The 15,716-nt window shown below is 41.4% G+C and overlaps 1 protein-coding gene across 2 annotated transcripts in view; it reads right to left on the bottom strand.

The window, feature by feature from the left end:
- Nucleotides 1-13,679: 13,679 nt before the first annotated feature.
- The window catches only part of LOC105495601 (zinc finger protein 507), a 37,930-nt gene continuing 35,893 nt past the window's right edge, over nucleotides 13,680-15,716 (bottom strand). For both annotated transcript variants that reach the window (XM_011765347.2, XM_011765346.2), the window contains one exon: nucleotides 13,680-15,713. In XM_011765347.2, the coding sequence (XP_011763649.2) occupies nucleotides 15,347-15,713 (367 nt within the window). In that variant the 3' untranslated portion in view covers nucleotides 13,680-15,346. The remainder of the gene's footprint in view (nucleotides 15,714-15,716) is intronic.

Genomic DNA, 15,716 nt, shown 5'->3' with positions numbered 1-15,716 from the left:
GAATTGTTTTACACACACTGTATGACTCATGTCTGAGACCACAGAGGTGGGGCGTGTCTATGGCAGTCCTCTGAGATTGGCTCGGCCTGTGTAGGTCTTAGGGAACCCAGGCCGAGTGCCAGGGATGAGCTTCCTCTATGCCTGCATCATTCCAGAGTCCCACAGTGACTGACATCACACTGGATTCCTCTTTCCCTCCTTTAAAGTGTTTGTCAATAGATGGCTTCTTCTCTTGGAGTCTTCATGTGGCAGGCCAGGTCTCACTAACGCAGGCCTCCGTAACAACCATTTCATTACTGACTGAGTGGTGAAGTTAAATAGTAAAAACCGATAGAGCCAGTACCCTGTACAAAGGCTAGAATGTAGCAAATGCCCATCAGGAGTTTCGCCCTGGCCTTTCCTGGGTCTTGAAGCGTGACAAGATAACGAGGAATTCTCAACAGGACCCGTTTAGGATTATACTAGTTTTATTGGGGTCCGAAGGAACTCCCCAAACCATGATTTAGCAGGAAACAAGATAAGGGTAATCACCCCAGCACCTGGACCCATTTAGATTAAATAAATTTACTGAGGCTCCAGAGGAAGGTCTTCAGGACTTAGATCTTAGTTATAGATTTGAAAAAGTCGATCACTTATGTGTTTAGGTGAATGCACACTTACACACAGACATATAGCTGAGAAGGTCTATAAGCTCTGAAACACTATGATTTTGAGTTGGTCTGGGGATAATTTCTAGGCCTTCTCCCTGTACCCGGTTACAGAAATAAACTCCCTCCTTTCCCAGTTCATCTGCATCTCGTTATTGGGCTGTGAGAATAAGCAGCCTGACCCTCGATTTGGTCCGGGAACATTCAGAAAAGCATTATGAAATGTTGTTTGTGTTTTCGCTCTTCCTTTGTTCAACTTTATATTAACTAAATTTGTAGTGCTTTAAAATAGTGACATTTTTAGACAGATTAGCATAGGTGCACAAATCCAAGGATTTCTATAAAATGTAAAGTTAGCGAAGTATTTACATATGGAATTTTTGTTTCATTTTCTTTTATTGCTATTATTTTTGAGACAGAGTTTCGCTCTTGTCACCCATTGCACTCTTGTCATCAGACCAAGTGCAATGGTGCGATCTCGGCTCACTGCAACCTCTCTCCTGAGTTCAAGTGATTCTCCTGCCTCGGCCTCCCAAGTAGCTGGGATTACAGGCATGCACCACCACACCTCACTAACTTTTTTGTATTTTTAGTAGAGACAGGGTTTCACCCTGTTGGCCAGGTTGGTCTCGAACTCCTGACCACAGGTGATCCACCCACCTTGGCCTACCAAAGTGTTGGGATTACAGGTGTGAGCCACTGCACCTGGTCAATTTTTAATAGAGGTGGGGTTCCAGTATGTTGCCCAGGTTGGTCTCAAACTCCTGGCCTCAAGCAATCCTCCTGCCCTGGCATCCCACAGCGCTGATATCACAGGGGTGAGTCACTGTGTCTGGCCTCATTTTCTTCTTTAACACCTGCTTCTCTGCTTACCTCTACTTGTCTGTACTTTTCTCATTTCCATGGTTACCACCTACACTTTTTTTCATTTCCATGGTTAGAATAACTTGTATATTTTTGAATGAGGACACGAATAGGTAAGGTATTCAATTAAAGCAGATGATGATGTTTTATTACATAAGCTTTTGCCAAATGTGCTGATTCCCTAGATGTTAGTCCGAGAAACAGTGTCCTTGGCTGGTCCTTCTGGTTTGTTTCCTTGGACTGCTGTAATGTCATTTCCTGCAAAACAGGCATGTACACACGTGTCCACAAATCTCAGCAGCAGAATTTTCCCACTAATAGATGCCAAGGCGTATTGTTAGGCTTGGGACTTTTTTTTTTTTCTTCTTGTTGTACGCAGGACTTTCAGCCAGAAAAGGATGTGTTTCTAACGCTCTCGAATTCAGAGATTTTATCATGCCTTAAATTATGGCTGGATTTTCACTAACACTTATCAAGTGCTCCCCACAAACCTTCCTGAGTCAACTGGTGGACAGAGATGAGATAACCCAAAGGACTCCTTATGCATAAAGTCCACAGGTTTGATTGCAACTGTCCAGGTCCGAAAGCTCTGAGACGGAAACTATCCCAACAGCTACATGGAGTCTAGCTGTATCGAGTCGATTTTGTTGTACTTTAGTGATTCTCCACGTGATGGAGGTAACAAATCCAGCCTCCTCTTACAGGTTTCTCCTCACAATCTCTTGACCTTTTTGGATGTTCAGTCAAGATACCAGGAAATGAGGTTTGAAATAAATAACTCTCCCTGTAACTGTCTTCATTCAACCAGTTCATTTAAATACAAGGATGAATTCCCTATGGCAATATAACCCCCTAGTGGGGAAAAACAGGTCCCTGGTTGTTGGAAAAAATTACTATTTTAATGTATAAAGCACAGATATACAGACTTAGCGCGGTGGCTCATGCCTGTAATCCAGCACTTTGGGAAGCCGAGGTGGGCAGATCACCTGTGGTCAGGAGTTAGAGACCACCCTGGCCAGCGTGGCAAAACCCCGTCTCTACTAAAAATGCAAAAGTTATCAAGGTGTGGTGGCACGTGCCTGTAGACTCAGCTACTCAGGAGGCTGAGGCAAGAGAGTCTCTTAAACCTGGAGGGGGAGGTTGCGGTAACCTGAGATCACGCCACTGTACTCCCGCCTGGGTGACAGAGTGAGACTCCGTCCCCCCCGCAACAAAAAAAGAAAAAGCACAGATACACTTACAGTACCTAGAAAGAGAAACAGTACAGTACTTCTGTGTCATGGGTGGGGAAATTAATTGGGAAAAATGCCTTGAAGGGCTTAGGAGGATGGTAATGAAATAAAGGTAGAAACACCGATATAGACTAGGTTTTGGTGGTTGGATCCTTGCAGAATCCTGGTGGTTTACTTTTCCCTTTAATGTATTTCTCGATATGTAAATGGTGGGACAGACTGGAAATAAGAGCTGAGGGATCAGTATTGACCCAAAGACAGTGGCTGAAATGTTTATTTCTGTCATGTAAGCAGTCTGGTTCCACAATGTCAGGGACCCAGGGTCCTTTCAACAAAAATGTCACACTTGTGGTTTTTAAAAAAATTTTTCTTTTGTGGCAAAATACATAAAATTTACCTTCTTATCTTGCTCTGTCGCCCAGGCTGTGATCTCAGCTCACTGAAGCCTCCACCTGCTGGGTTCAAGCCATTCTTGTGCCTCAGCCTCCCAAGTATCTGGGATTACAGGCACCTGCTACCACAGCTGGCTAATTTTTGTATTTTAGGTAGAGACAGGGTTTCACCATGTTCAGGCTGGTCTCAAACTCCTGACCTCAAGTGATCTGCCCGCCTTGGCCTCCCAAAGTGCTGGGATTGCTGCTGTGCCTGGCTGATTTTAACTATTTCTATATGTACAGTTCCGTGGTATTACATTCATAATGTTGTGCGACCATCATCACCATATACCTCCAAAACTCTTCATCTTACAAGACTGAAACTCTGTGCGCATTAGACCACCATACTGTTTCCACAGTGACTGTACCATTTTACATTCCCACCAATGGTGCACAAGGGTACCAGTGTCTCCACATCTTTACCAACACTTTATTATCTTCTGCTTTTTTATTTTTTGATAGTCATCCTGATAGACATAAGGTAGTATCTCATTGCAGTTTTGACTTCCATTTCCTTAATGATGAGTGATGTTGAGCATCTTTCCATGTACTCTTTGGCCATTTGTAGATCTTCTTTAGAGAAATGTCTATTCAAGCCCTTTGCCCGTTTTTGAATTGGGTTTTGTTGTTGAGTTTTAGTTCTGTCCTGTGCTTGTTCTCATAGTTAGCGATCATAACATTTACATAACAGGCGGCAGCACAGAGAAAGAGGGGGAGGTGGAACTTCCCTTCATTTTAAGGGCACACCCAGAAGTTTCTTTCATTTCTTTTGGTGGTGAATTCAGCTGATGTGTTCTATCGTTTTATGAAACAAAACAATTTTATGTTTGCATTACAATATGTTTAGAGAAAAGACAGCCATCAAATACAGTGGATGTTTCAAGGACAACTGGTATATTTTCTCAGCCAGCTTTGAACTCTGTGATCCTAGATTCGTTTCATCTCTTTTTAAAAAAAATAGTTTTAATTTTTATTTTTAGAGATCATATCTCACTCTGTTGCCAAGGCTGGAGTGCAGTGGTGCAATTATAGCTCATTGCAGCCTCGACCTTCTGGGCTTAAGCAATCCTCCCACCTCAGCCTCCTGAGTAGTTGGGGGTGTTACCTGGAAGGCAGAGTCCTCAGTTCTTAGTCTTCCTTGGGAGAAGGAATTCGGCCAAGAGACAGTTTAGCCAAAAAAGAGAGAATTGATTGAAGGAAAACAGAGAGCAGAGAGTTTATTTAGAGAGACAGAATACTTTGAAAGATGAGGCAGAGCCAGCTGCGGAGACAGAACGAGCCAGCAGCCGCTCCAAGGGTTCTGTGGTGGGTTTTAATGATGTCCGATTTTTTTCTGGAAGTTCCTGCCTCTGTCTTAAGTCCCTGCCCTTTTTCTTTGTCCAGTTTTCCTGCTTCTGCCTTAAGTCCTTGCCTTTATCACTGCCTCGTTCCCTCCCAGGCTCATGGGACCCTCTCTTACTACTATTTGGTGGGCATGTGTGGCCGGTGTTGGGTGCAGACTCTACCAAATGGCTGCATTGCTCATTGCCGCCACCCCAGGAGGGTTGTATAGAGGTCAGGTCTGTATTTATTGCACCTGGTATCTTAGGAATTTCTCCTTTGCCATCTTTCCCTCAACAGCACGCAGCTAGCAACATTCTGAGAGGTTTACTGAAGAGTGGGTGATTTACTAGGAGTCTTAAGGGGTGTTTCTTTCTGCATAGGTATTTCCCCACCTCCTTGCTCACATTGGACTCATTGCACACCCCCTCCAGCATTAGAGATGTTAATAATTTGCAAATTTTGGGTGGTCCCTGGGCATGAGGTTTCCCAGACCTTCCTTTTCTAGGGGCTTCCCCTCCTGCTCGTGTCTAGCTGTTTGCCTACTGTAACAGGACTACAGGCGTGTGTCACCACACCCGGCTGATTTTTGTATTTTTTTGTAGAGATGGGGTTTCACCATGTTGCCCAGGCCGGTCTGGAACTCCTGGCCTCAAGTGATTCTCCCTCCTTGGCCTCGCAAAGTACTGGGATTACAGGCATGAGACACTGTGCCTGGTGTGATCTCTTCAGAACTTTCATATATCACTAATCATATCCCATGAACCATAACTTGGTCACATGACTTCATGTAGTTACAAGGAAGCCTGGGAAATACAGCCTACCTGGGCAGCTTTGTGCCCAGCTAAAAATTCTGTGATCATGGAAGAATGGATGTTGAGGAACAACTGGCAGTACTTGCCGTTACCCATGTGAAAAGTACATTCTTTTGAAGGTTAAGGTCGATGTGTATTGTTTCAGGCACACCATTAGTCCCTCCCTCCCTCCCTCCCTTTCTCTCTCTCCTTCCTTCCTTTCCTCCCACCCTCCCTCCTATCCTCCTACCCTCCCTCCCCTTCCCCTTCCTCCTTCCTCCCCTCCTTCCTTCTCCCTCCCCTCCTTCCTTCTCTTTCTTGCTTTTTCTTTCTTCCTCCTTCCCTCCCTTTCCTTCTCTCCTTTTTTCTTTCGTTTCCTTCCTTCCTTTCTTTTCCTTTTCTTTTTCTTTCCTTTCTCTTTCCCTTCCCCTTCCCTCCCTCCCTTCCGTCCTTTCTCTTCCTCCTTTCCTTTCCTCTCTCTTTCTTTTCTTTTTTTTTTTTTTGAGACGGAGTCTCGCTGTGTCGCCCAGGCTGGAGTGCAGTGGCCGGATCTCAGCTCACTGCAAGCTCTGCCTCCCGGGTTTTTACGCCATTCTCCTGCCTCAGCCTCCCGAGTAGCCGGGACTACAGGCGCCCGCCACCTCGCCCGGCTAGTTTTTTGTATTTTTTAGTAGAGACGGGGTTTCACCGTGTTAGCCAGGATGGTCTCGAACTCCTGACCTCGTGATCCGCCCGTCTCGGCCTCCCAAAGTGCTGGGATTACAGGCTTGAGCCACCGCGCCCGGCCCTCTCTCTCTTTCTTTTCTTTCATCTTGCTCTATCACCCAGGGTGTTGTGCAGTGGTGCAATCACAGTTTGCTACAGGCTCAAGTGATTCCTCCCACCTCAGCCTCCCGAGTAACTGGGACTACACCAGGCTAATTTTTTTATTTTTATTTTTGTAGAGATGGGGTTTCATCATGTTGCCCAGGCTGGTATCAAACTCCAGGCCTCAAGCAATCCTCCTGCCTTTGCCTCCCAAAATGCTGGGATTACAGTGAGCCACTGATGTCTTGAATTTCAAAAACTCTTAAGGTATTTAATACAATGTATAGGTGCAGCTGGCTTGCCTGTTTACAGTAGATAGGTGTTACTATTTTAGGATTTTAATTAGCGATCATGCCCTTTGTATCTCATGTCCATACTTATTCTTGTTAGTTTTGTAAGGAATAACCTAGTTAGGAATATGGCTGTGAAGCTCTTGTTCCACTTTTTTTTTTTTTTGTTGAGACAGAATCACACTCACTCTGTCGCCCAGGCTGGAGTGCAGTGGTACAACCTCGGCTGACTGCAACCTCTGCCTCCTGAGTTTAAACAATTCTCCTGCCTCAGCCTCCCAAGTAGCTGGGATTACAGGTGCCCACCAACATGCCTGGCTAATTTTTGTATTTTTAGTAGGGATGGGGTTTCACCACGTCAGCCAGACTGGTCTCAAACTCCTGACCTCAAATGATCCACCCGCCTTGGCCTCCCAGAATGCTGGGATTACAGACATGAGCCACTGCACTGTGCCTTGTTCCACTTTATCTTTCAAGAGTAAGTTTCATCAGTGGATTATGGTTAAAGACAAGTGCTGATTTGGTTTTATTTTTGCCACTTTTGCTGTTTTCCTGCCTGATCACAAGGCCACTTGATAGAACTAGTAAGCTATGCCCTGGGCCTGCAGGATGGCACCTGACGTGAAGAGGCTAGCATTTGGACTGGTTTGCAGGTATACTTTTAAATTTTTTATTTTTTGAGATGGAGTTTTGCTCTTGTTGCCCAGGCTGGAGTACAATGGCACGATCTTGGCTCACTGCAACCTCCGCCTCCCGGGTTCAAATGATTCTCCTGCCTCAGCCTTCCGAGTAGCTGGGATTAGAGGTGCATGCTACCACGCCTCAAAGATCTGGAACCAGAAATACCGTTTGATGCAGCAGTCCCATTACTGGGTATATACCCAATGGAATGTAAATCATTCTATTACAAAGATACATGCACGCATATGTTCATTGCAGAACGATTCACAATAGCAAAGACATGAAATCAACCCAAATGCCCATCAATGATAGACTGAATAAAGAAAATGTGGTACGTATACACCATGGAATACTATACAGACATAAAGAAGAATGAGATTATGTCCTTTGCAGGGACATGGATGAAACTGGAAGCCATAATCTTCAGCAAACTAGCGCGGGAACAGAAAACCAAACACCACATGTTCTCACTTATAAGTGGGGGCTGATCAGTGAGAACACATAGACACAGGGAGGGGAACAACACACACTGGGGCCTGTTGGGGGTGGGATGGGGGGAGGGAAAGCATGAGGATAAATAGCTAATGCATGCAGGGCTTAATACCTAGGTGATGGGTTGACAGGTGCAGCAAACCACCATGGCACATGTTTACCTATGTAACAAGCCTGCACATCCTGCACATGTACCCTAGAACTTAAAAAAACTGTCAGACAGTACACTGGAGCTTTTGTCTGCGTTTGCAGGCTGAGCACAGGGTTGCTCCAGGGGGGCCCAAATGCCGAAGAGCCTCATGTTAGAGTTTTTCACCTCTGCGGTGGAACTGGTGGACTCTAGTATCACCATTCCAGGGAGGCACAGCTGCACCAACTGTGTTCTCAGGCTTCACATGGAGAAGGGTTTTAGAAAGTGCAGATAGCCTTGAAACCACTGGTTTCCTACCACTGTTTATTTCAGCATAACTATTTTTTGTGGAATGCTAGCTCTGGAAGAGCAGAAATACAGCTTAAGCTTTGAACCATATCCTGCTGTACTTTTTCTCATCAGCCCGAAATAGAATTTTCTAACACCGTTTGTGGTGGGAAATACTGAATTTAAATGGCACTGCAGATATAAACAAAAAGAACAAGATGTGGATTGACGTGCCTATTTCAGTAAAACACAGCCACATTATTTCTGAAATACGCATGAGATGACAAGTAGGACAAAAAATTGGAGATGTGCACAGTTGTGACAATAAGCCTTTAAATATCAATAGTAGGTGCTAATAAAAATCCTGAAAAATGAATGTTTTATTTTGTTGAGGGTCTGTTCAGGTCCAGCTTTCCATTGTGTATATATTTCAGATAACACACTTTCATTTTAAAACTATACTTGATTATTACTGATCAATCCATGGTAATAACATGGGTAATTATAAATATTCTTTTTGTTTTTCCTTTTACCAAAGTACAAAGCTGATAAATCAGAAAGGTGAAACAGTTGGGTCTGAGCTCATGGCTAAGGATCCATGATTTTCTGATTTGTGCAAATATTTTCTTTTTTTCTTTTTTTTTGAGACAGTTTCGCTTTGTTGCCCAGGCTGGAGTGCAGTAGCATGATCTTGGCTCACTGCAACCACCGCCTCCCGGGTTCAAGCAGTCCTCCAGGCTCAGCCTCCCAAGTAGCTGGGACTATAGGCGTGTGCCACTACAACCGGCTAATTTTTGTATTTTTAGTAGAGAGATGGTTTCACCACGTTGGCCAGGCTGGTCTTGAACTCTTGACCTCAAGTCATCTGCCCGCCTCAGCCTCCCAAAGTGCTGGGATTACAGGTGTGAGCCACTGCATCTAGTGACAATTTTTTAAAAGATGTTTTTACATGTTTTTTCTACATTTACCTAATATGTAGAATCCTTTTAAAACAAACACCGCACTGTAGAAGTACCTGTCTTATATCTGGTTGACTTAGGGAGCAAAAAGCCACCCACATGTGACACAATTTTGTTATATGGCAGTAAGAATTTATATTAGATGCCTGACATTAAACTTTTTAATTCAAAAGAAAACCTTCTTACCTACATAATCTACTTTGGTAAGGCAAACAATTTCAACTGATTACCCATTATTGGGAAAAAAAAAAAAATCAGGAGATTAAAGAAACCAAAGCTGTCATATTCTCGTAAACACTTAGTTCAAATAAAACTAGATACAGTATACTTATTAATGTACCACTAGAAAAATGAGGTCTGTAGTCCCCTAGCACAGCATGCAAACTGGACTGTGCTGTACACATAGGTCTCTGGAAATGGTTTCGGCATCTTATGCTCTGCTGATTTGGATTCTAAGATACACATCAAAACACACTACCTAAGTCAGTCTATCGTATGGCACCAATTAGTAACTTCTCTATGAATTTACAGGGCCAAAAATGTTCTCATTTTACATATTCACTGATTGACTTGGAAGAAATTTATGTAGAAGAGTACGGACTTTTTCTTAGCTCTGCCAGTTTAATCAACAGCTCTAGACCAAAGCCAACTACCACCTCCTCCCTACCTTTGAAGCTGGCTTTGGAGTCACACATGCTATTCATTATGAAGAGGTGCATTTAAGACTCTTTTCTTTATATCCTGGATTATTCAATTCACTTGTCACCCCAGCCAAGTGGATTAGTCACCGGGGTTACGTTGCACCATGGTTACATGTGCAGGCGGTGTGCTGCAGTCCTACACCACTGGCAGGGTGAAGCCGTGGGGGCTGACATCAACACCATAAAGTTGTCAGGAGGCAAGTGAGACTTTTTATAGCTGCATTTTGATTTATTATTTAATTATGCATTGTTATTTCAAACAAACTGGCTTTAAATATCAGAGATGAAACAGGTTCAAGTCATCAAATATAGTTAAGACCTGAGATAGGTAGACTATAAAAATTACAAAGGAAGAAACAAACTAATTTAGTTATAAAGCACTACTATAAAAAGCTTTCTTTGTAAAAAGCCATTTTCTTTCTGGTAGCTCTAGAGCACAAATTATACCATTGTTCTAGTTCAGAGGTCTAGTCAGAAGGCTTTTTCTATCAAATAGGTGGTGAATTAGGCTTTGTGGGCCATATAGTCTCTGTCACAACTACTCAGTGCTGCTGTTGTATCTTGAAAATAGCCGTATATGATATGTACACACACAAGCATTGCTGTGTGCCAATAAAACTTTATTTGCCAAAACAGGAGGCATGCTGGCTTTGAAGAGAGGGCCCTGGTTTGCTAATCTCTCTTCTGTACCAGCACTGTCCAAAAGAAATACAATGTAAGCCACACATGTAATTTAAAATTGTCTAGTAGCTACATTAAAAAAAGGGTAAAACTAATTTTAATATTTTATTTAAACCAAAATATCATTTCAACATGTAATCAATATAAAATACTGTTAATACATTTCCTTTCTTTTTGTACTAAGTCTTTGCAACTGCTGTGTATTTTACACTTAGATCATATTATAGTGGCTGCCACACTGGACCATATGTTCTAGAGCTTCCATGCTAGGATTCTCTAATTTGGAGGTTAGTGACACAGTTTCAGATTGGGTTCTTCAAAGGGGATATGATTACGTTGTCCCTGGGAAGCATAGGATGAAATATTTGGTTTTGGTCACTTTCAACTGAGGTGGCTCAGGATTCTAGGGCACAAATGGATAACCAGACCCACAATACAGTCAGATGATATTAGCTTCATTTGTCAATGCAACAAATATGATGTCAACAGCTATCCGTATACATTACAAAATGATCAAGGTGTGAACATATCACTGTAGTTTTTGGCCTTCGCTAAGGAATGCTAATTGTCAATAGCAGAACTAGTCATTAGCACTTTGACTATATCAGAATTGAAAGCATATAAGCGTGTCACATTTGGAAGAGAAACTGAACTGGGTAGCAAGGAAAAAAGCTTCAAAATTAGACTGAATTTTTAAAATGATTTTAAAAAGTAAATGCTTATTCAATTTATCGTGTAACAGTCTAATGCTAGTTAGCAACAGATTAACAAGTTATCAAGAGTCATCATAAACCTTCGTTTAACCTTTGGGAAGCTTTTAATTATTTAAATACAACTTTCTAAGCAATAAAGTCATCATTTCCAGGAAAAGAATGGACACAACCCGTGGTTAATAAAACTTGGAGGCAAGTTTTTTTAACAAAAAATTTATTACCAAAATACAATATTAAAGTCAATACATGACAAACTCCTGTAAAGCAAAATAAATTATTCTAACATTGTACAGTATTTCCAAAGGTAGTTAAAGAAGCACTACAGACCTTGCCTCACTGTTCTGAACAGATGAACTGTTCTCCCATGAACACAGTCCTAGAGTTTCAGCTTTAAGGCATGCAGCTCGATGTGCAGGATAATTTTACAAAATGCAAATCATCCTATTTTAATAAGATACAGTGTCAGAATTAACTGTAGTCTTTACATGTCAGTATTCCAGAAATTTTTATACTTTGGCTATAGAAGCAATGCCATAGTGTTACACAATACTTATTTCTTAAAAAAATACATGTATTCATGTTCATGAATATCAAACGCAAATTTCTATTAAATATATTTTATCGAATATTACTTAGAGCACCTTGCTGTACAATTTGAAAAGATTAAATAAGTGTCTATGAAAACTAAAAACACAATAAGTCTCAACAGAGAAGCCTGCTTGTCTTTGTCAAGCCAATTACAGCACAGGAAGGTGCAATGTAAACATGGATGCCCACCATTTACTTTGTGAGAAAAAAACAGAAAATAATTATGAAGCCACCAGCAGCCACCTTCAATAGAAGAAAGATCCAGAACAAAGGCTTCGGTTGGCGTCACAACATTGCACTATCTGGCCAAAGAACTTGGACTACCGATCAAATGGAATATTAGCATGATACTGTTGAACACTGGGACACCTGCCGTATTCTGGATGATTAGAGAAAGGGAGAAAATGATAGAGCCCTGAAAAGTATTCTTTATAATGATCAGAATGCATCATCTTCCCCCCTCCCCACCTTTGCCATATGCAGTTTCTTTTCAAAGCTATTTTCACTATCACATCTTAGAATTTTTTAAGTGTTCAGAGGAGAAAGCAAATACTGTGAGCTCTGTCTAATAAGTCTAATACCAATAAATAAAATGTTATTCCTATGAAGGAATTGCTACTGAATTTTTTTTTTCGCGGGGTGGGGGGCGGTGGTGGGTAACAGGACCTCATCTGTTACCCCAGTTGGAGTGCAATGGTGCCATCATGGCTCACTGGAAGCCTCTATCTCCCAGGCTCAAGTGATCCTCCCACCTTAGCCTCCTGAGTAGCTGGGGTACAGGCACATGCCAACTAACTATGCCTGGCTAATTTTTAATTTCTTGTAGAGATGGGGTCTCCCCTTGTTGCCCAGGCTGGTCTTAAACTTCTGGACTCAAGCAGTCCTCCAGCCTTGGCCTTCTAAAGTATTGGGATTACAGGTGTGAGCTGCTGTGCCCAGGCTACTGATTATTTTAATAGCTATCTCTGCTACAATTATAATTGCATAATCTTCATTATCACTTTTAGAAAACTCAATTGTTCTTGGTAGACACATTTGTTACCTTAAGGCTTGCCACAAAATGATAATGGGAAGGTAAAGAACCTCCTTGATATATGCTTCCTCCTATGGGCCAGGAGAAAGCTTTTAAGGACAATTCTAAGGCCAGAATCAAACGAAACTTTAGAGGCTTTGAACTTCTGGGTTAGTTTTTTCCCCATGAGGTGGGGAAATTTTAAATCCATGATTCCAAGTGGAAAATTTAAGTAACAATCAATGGAATTAGTTTAAAGAAATAAAGAAAGGTAATTTAAAAGTTCACATCTTTGAAATTTTGGGGATGCTTATTATTATTTTCTAAAAATGACATAAAACTAAAGCCAAGGAAATATTATAAAACAAAATTCTTCTAAGGTTGTTGATTTTCAGAACAACATATTTTTATAAAGAAATACTGAGTCATTGTACCAGCAATGAAAAAACTGACTTACAATATGAGTGGCAACAGTATGGGTAATAATAATGAAGCCATTTTAAATGTTTTATTTGAATTTGAAATTAAAATGTTTCCATTCTGAAAAAAGGAGAAAATGCATATAAGTCCACATTCAGTGGATTTGAGGAATACAGTATATATAAATCCATTTCATATTTTTAAAAACCATGTATCAGAAATGGATTAACTTTCATAAATAAATTAAAGCTACCTAAATAAAAAGGCTGCAAAGTTACAATCATTTATGTTTGCTTAAATATCACCAAAATGTGCCGGGCGCGGTGGCTCACGCCTGTAATCCCGGCACTTTGGGAGGCCGAGGCGGGCGGATCACGAGGTCAGGAGATTGAGACCATCCTGGCTAACACGGTGAAACCCCGTCTCTACTAAAAATGCAAAAAATTAGCCGGGCGAGGCGGCGGGCGCCTGTAGTCCCAGCTACTCGGGAGGCTGAGGCCGGAGAATGGCGTGAACCCGGGAGGCGGAGCTTGCAGTGAGCCGAGATCGCGCCACTGCACTCCAGCCTGGGCGACTAAGCGAGACTCTGTCTCAAAAAAAAAAAAAAAAAAAAAAAAAAAAAATCACCAAAATGAGATTAGAAAGAAAAAAAAAAAAAAAAAACCAACAAATCAGAAAATGTTGCAAGATGCCTGGCCCCACTTAAATAATTCCTAGTAATAATTTTAAAAATATTAATCCAATCATACCTGGACTTTGGGAACAGAATTCTTCCTAAAATGTGCCTACAGCGTATCCCATTCGAAAACCTTCACAGTGTTCCAAGTTGATCGGTCACAGCCTCATCTCAGGTGTTAGAAATCAATATTCAGATATTCGGAAATAGCACCATGAGGATGGTGCACGGAAGAGCGCACCGACCTTTTCACTTGTAGGCAGAATGTACTTTAACAAAACAATGCCTAAATGAGTAATCAGAACTACAAAAACAAAGACACCCTGTTTTCTTCACTCCTTGAAATAATTAAATCACAAAATGTGTAATTAATAAGACTACATCTATTTGATGGTGAGTTTTAATGCTTAAGCACTTTGCATTGGTTTTCCATATGTCCTGTCGCACTCTTAACAAAATAGAATTTCCCAGGTAGGAGGAATCCTATAGACTTGCCAAATGCTATTTGTTATTAAAATTTTTACAAACAACCTGAATTTTTGCTATTAATTTTAGTCACATCTGGTTATATTCCTCTTCTGCTAAATATAACTAAATTAATATATCCCAGGAAGGAAAAGCTCAACACAGCAGTACTCATTTTCAGCAGCTTCTAAATTTCACCCCTCATCCCCTAAGGGATTTCTGGAAATAGTTCCAACTATTTCCAGTGCAGGATGATCAAATGTAAATTTTCATACATGGTTTCTTTTACACTTTCAGATAACAAGTGTGGTCTCATTTAGCAGAGAGTATTAGAAGGTCTATGCACTATGGAGAAAGTATGCCAAATTCTAATAGACACTGAAAAGAACCTCTGAGGACACGCAAGACGATTTAGCATTACTATGAACTGAGATCTGGTTTGAGTCTGGTGGGAATTCACCTGTTTCGCCCTCGGCTCACAAGAAATTCATTGTGAATTTAAGACAACACTTCTTGAATGCCTATTTACAATCTAGTTTTGAATTGAGAGGTCTTTTCTTTTTTAAGGTTATTCCTTAAAACATGTCCTAGATTATGATGCATTTCTATCAATTTAGGGATTTCAGTAGATCATTTCAAAGCCCTCTAATTATGTTTCCCTGTTGACTCTGTTGGTGACACTGAAAACACCCCTCCCAGAAGGGCCCCCCATTTCTCACTGGAGGCCTCACAGTCTGCATCTGAGAAGTGAGAAGAAAACTAAGCTCTGCTTCAGACTGTGACCTTTTCATGACTTTTAGAATGGTTCCTGAAAAGCCCTTTCTTAACTCTTTTGCTTGCATTTCTACACTCTAATAAGCTTTAATAAATACACTCAACACTAAGAAGGGGTGACAGAGGGTTAATACAGGATTACACCTCTGCTTCCTCTTCGACCCACTCCCCCTCACTCAAAATATTTAAATATCATTACTGCTTGTCCATTTGGAATTCCTTTTATTACAAGTTTGGTTCCAAAGTCACATCTGTCATTTTCTCGAAAATCACATCAATGATTTCTTCTGTGGCTAGGAAGTTGTTTGACAGCGCAAATGTGAAACTGTGGTGAAGGAATCCTCTTCTACTGCTTTCGTGTTTGAGTCATTATTCCACCTAATTTGTGTTTAGAGCTGTGTTGTGGTCCTTATTCAGGATGATGTTTACAATTTCACCCTCGTGCTCTTTCATATGATCCAAGAGGTTTTCTTTGCTGGTTGATTCAAAACCACAAATACAACAGCAGAAGAGTAAAACGCAGTACTCCATACCAGGAGGGGCCAGACTGGAGATTTTTTCTAAACTATATGAGGTATTACTTGTAGGGCTCAGTTTTTCATTCTCGCTGGGACCCAGAACTTCAGTGGGAGTCTGGGAAATCAGTTCTGCAGATGACACTGCATTTTCCGAACTTCCAGTGATGGGATCAGAACTCTCTTCACTGCTCTTTAATGGAGTCTTTCCAGGGGATTTCCCCAGAACTCTT

This window comes from Macaca nemestrina, chromosome 20, assembly GCF_043159975.1.
Source record: "Macaca nemestrina isolate mMacNem1 chromosome 20, mMacNem.hap1, whole genome shotgun sequence".
Lineage (NCBI taxonomy): Eukaryota > Metazoa > Chordata > Mammalia > Primates > Cercopithecidae > Macaca > Macaca nemestrina.
The sequence above is the reverse complement of the archived record's forward strand: the minus strand, read 5'-3'. Positions and strand labels throughout refer to the sequence as shown.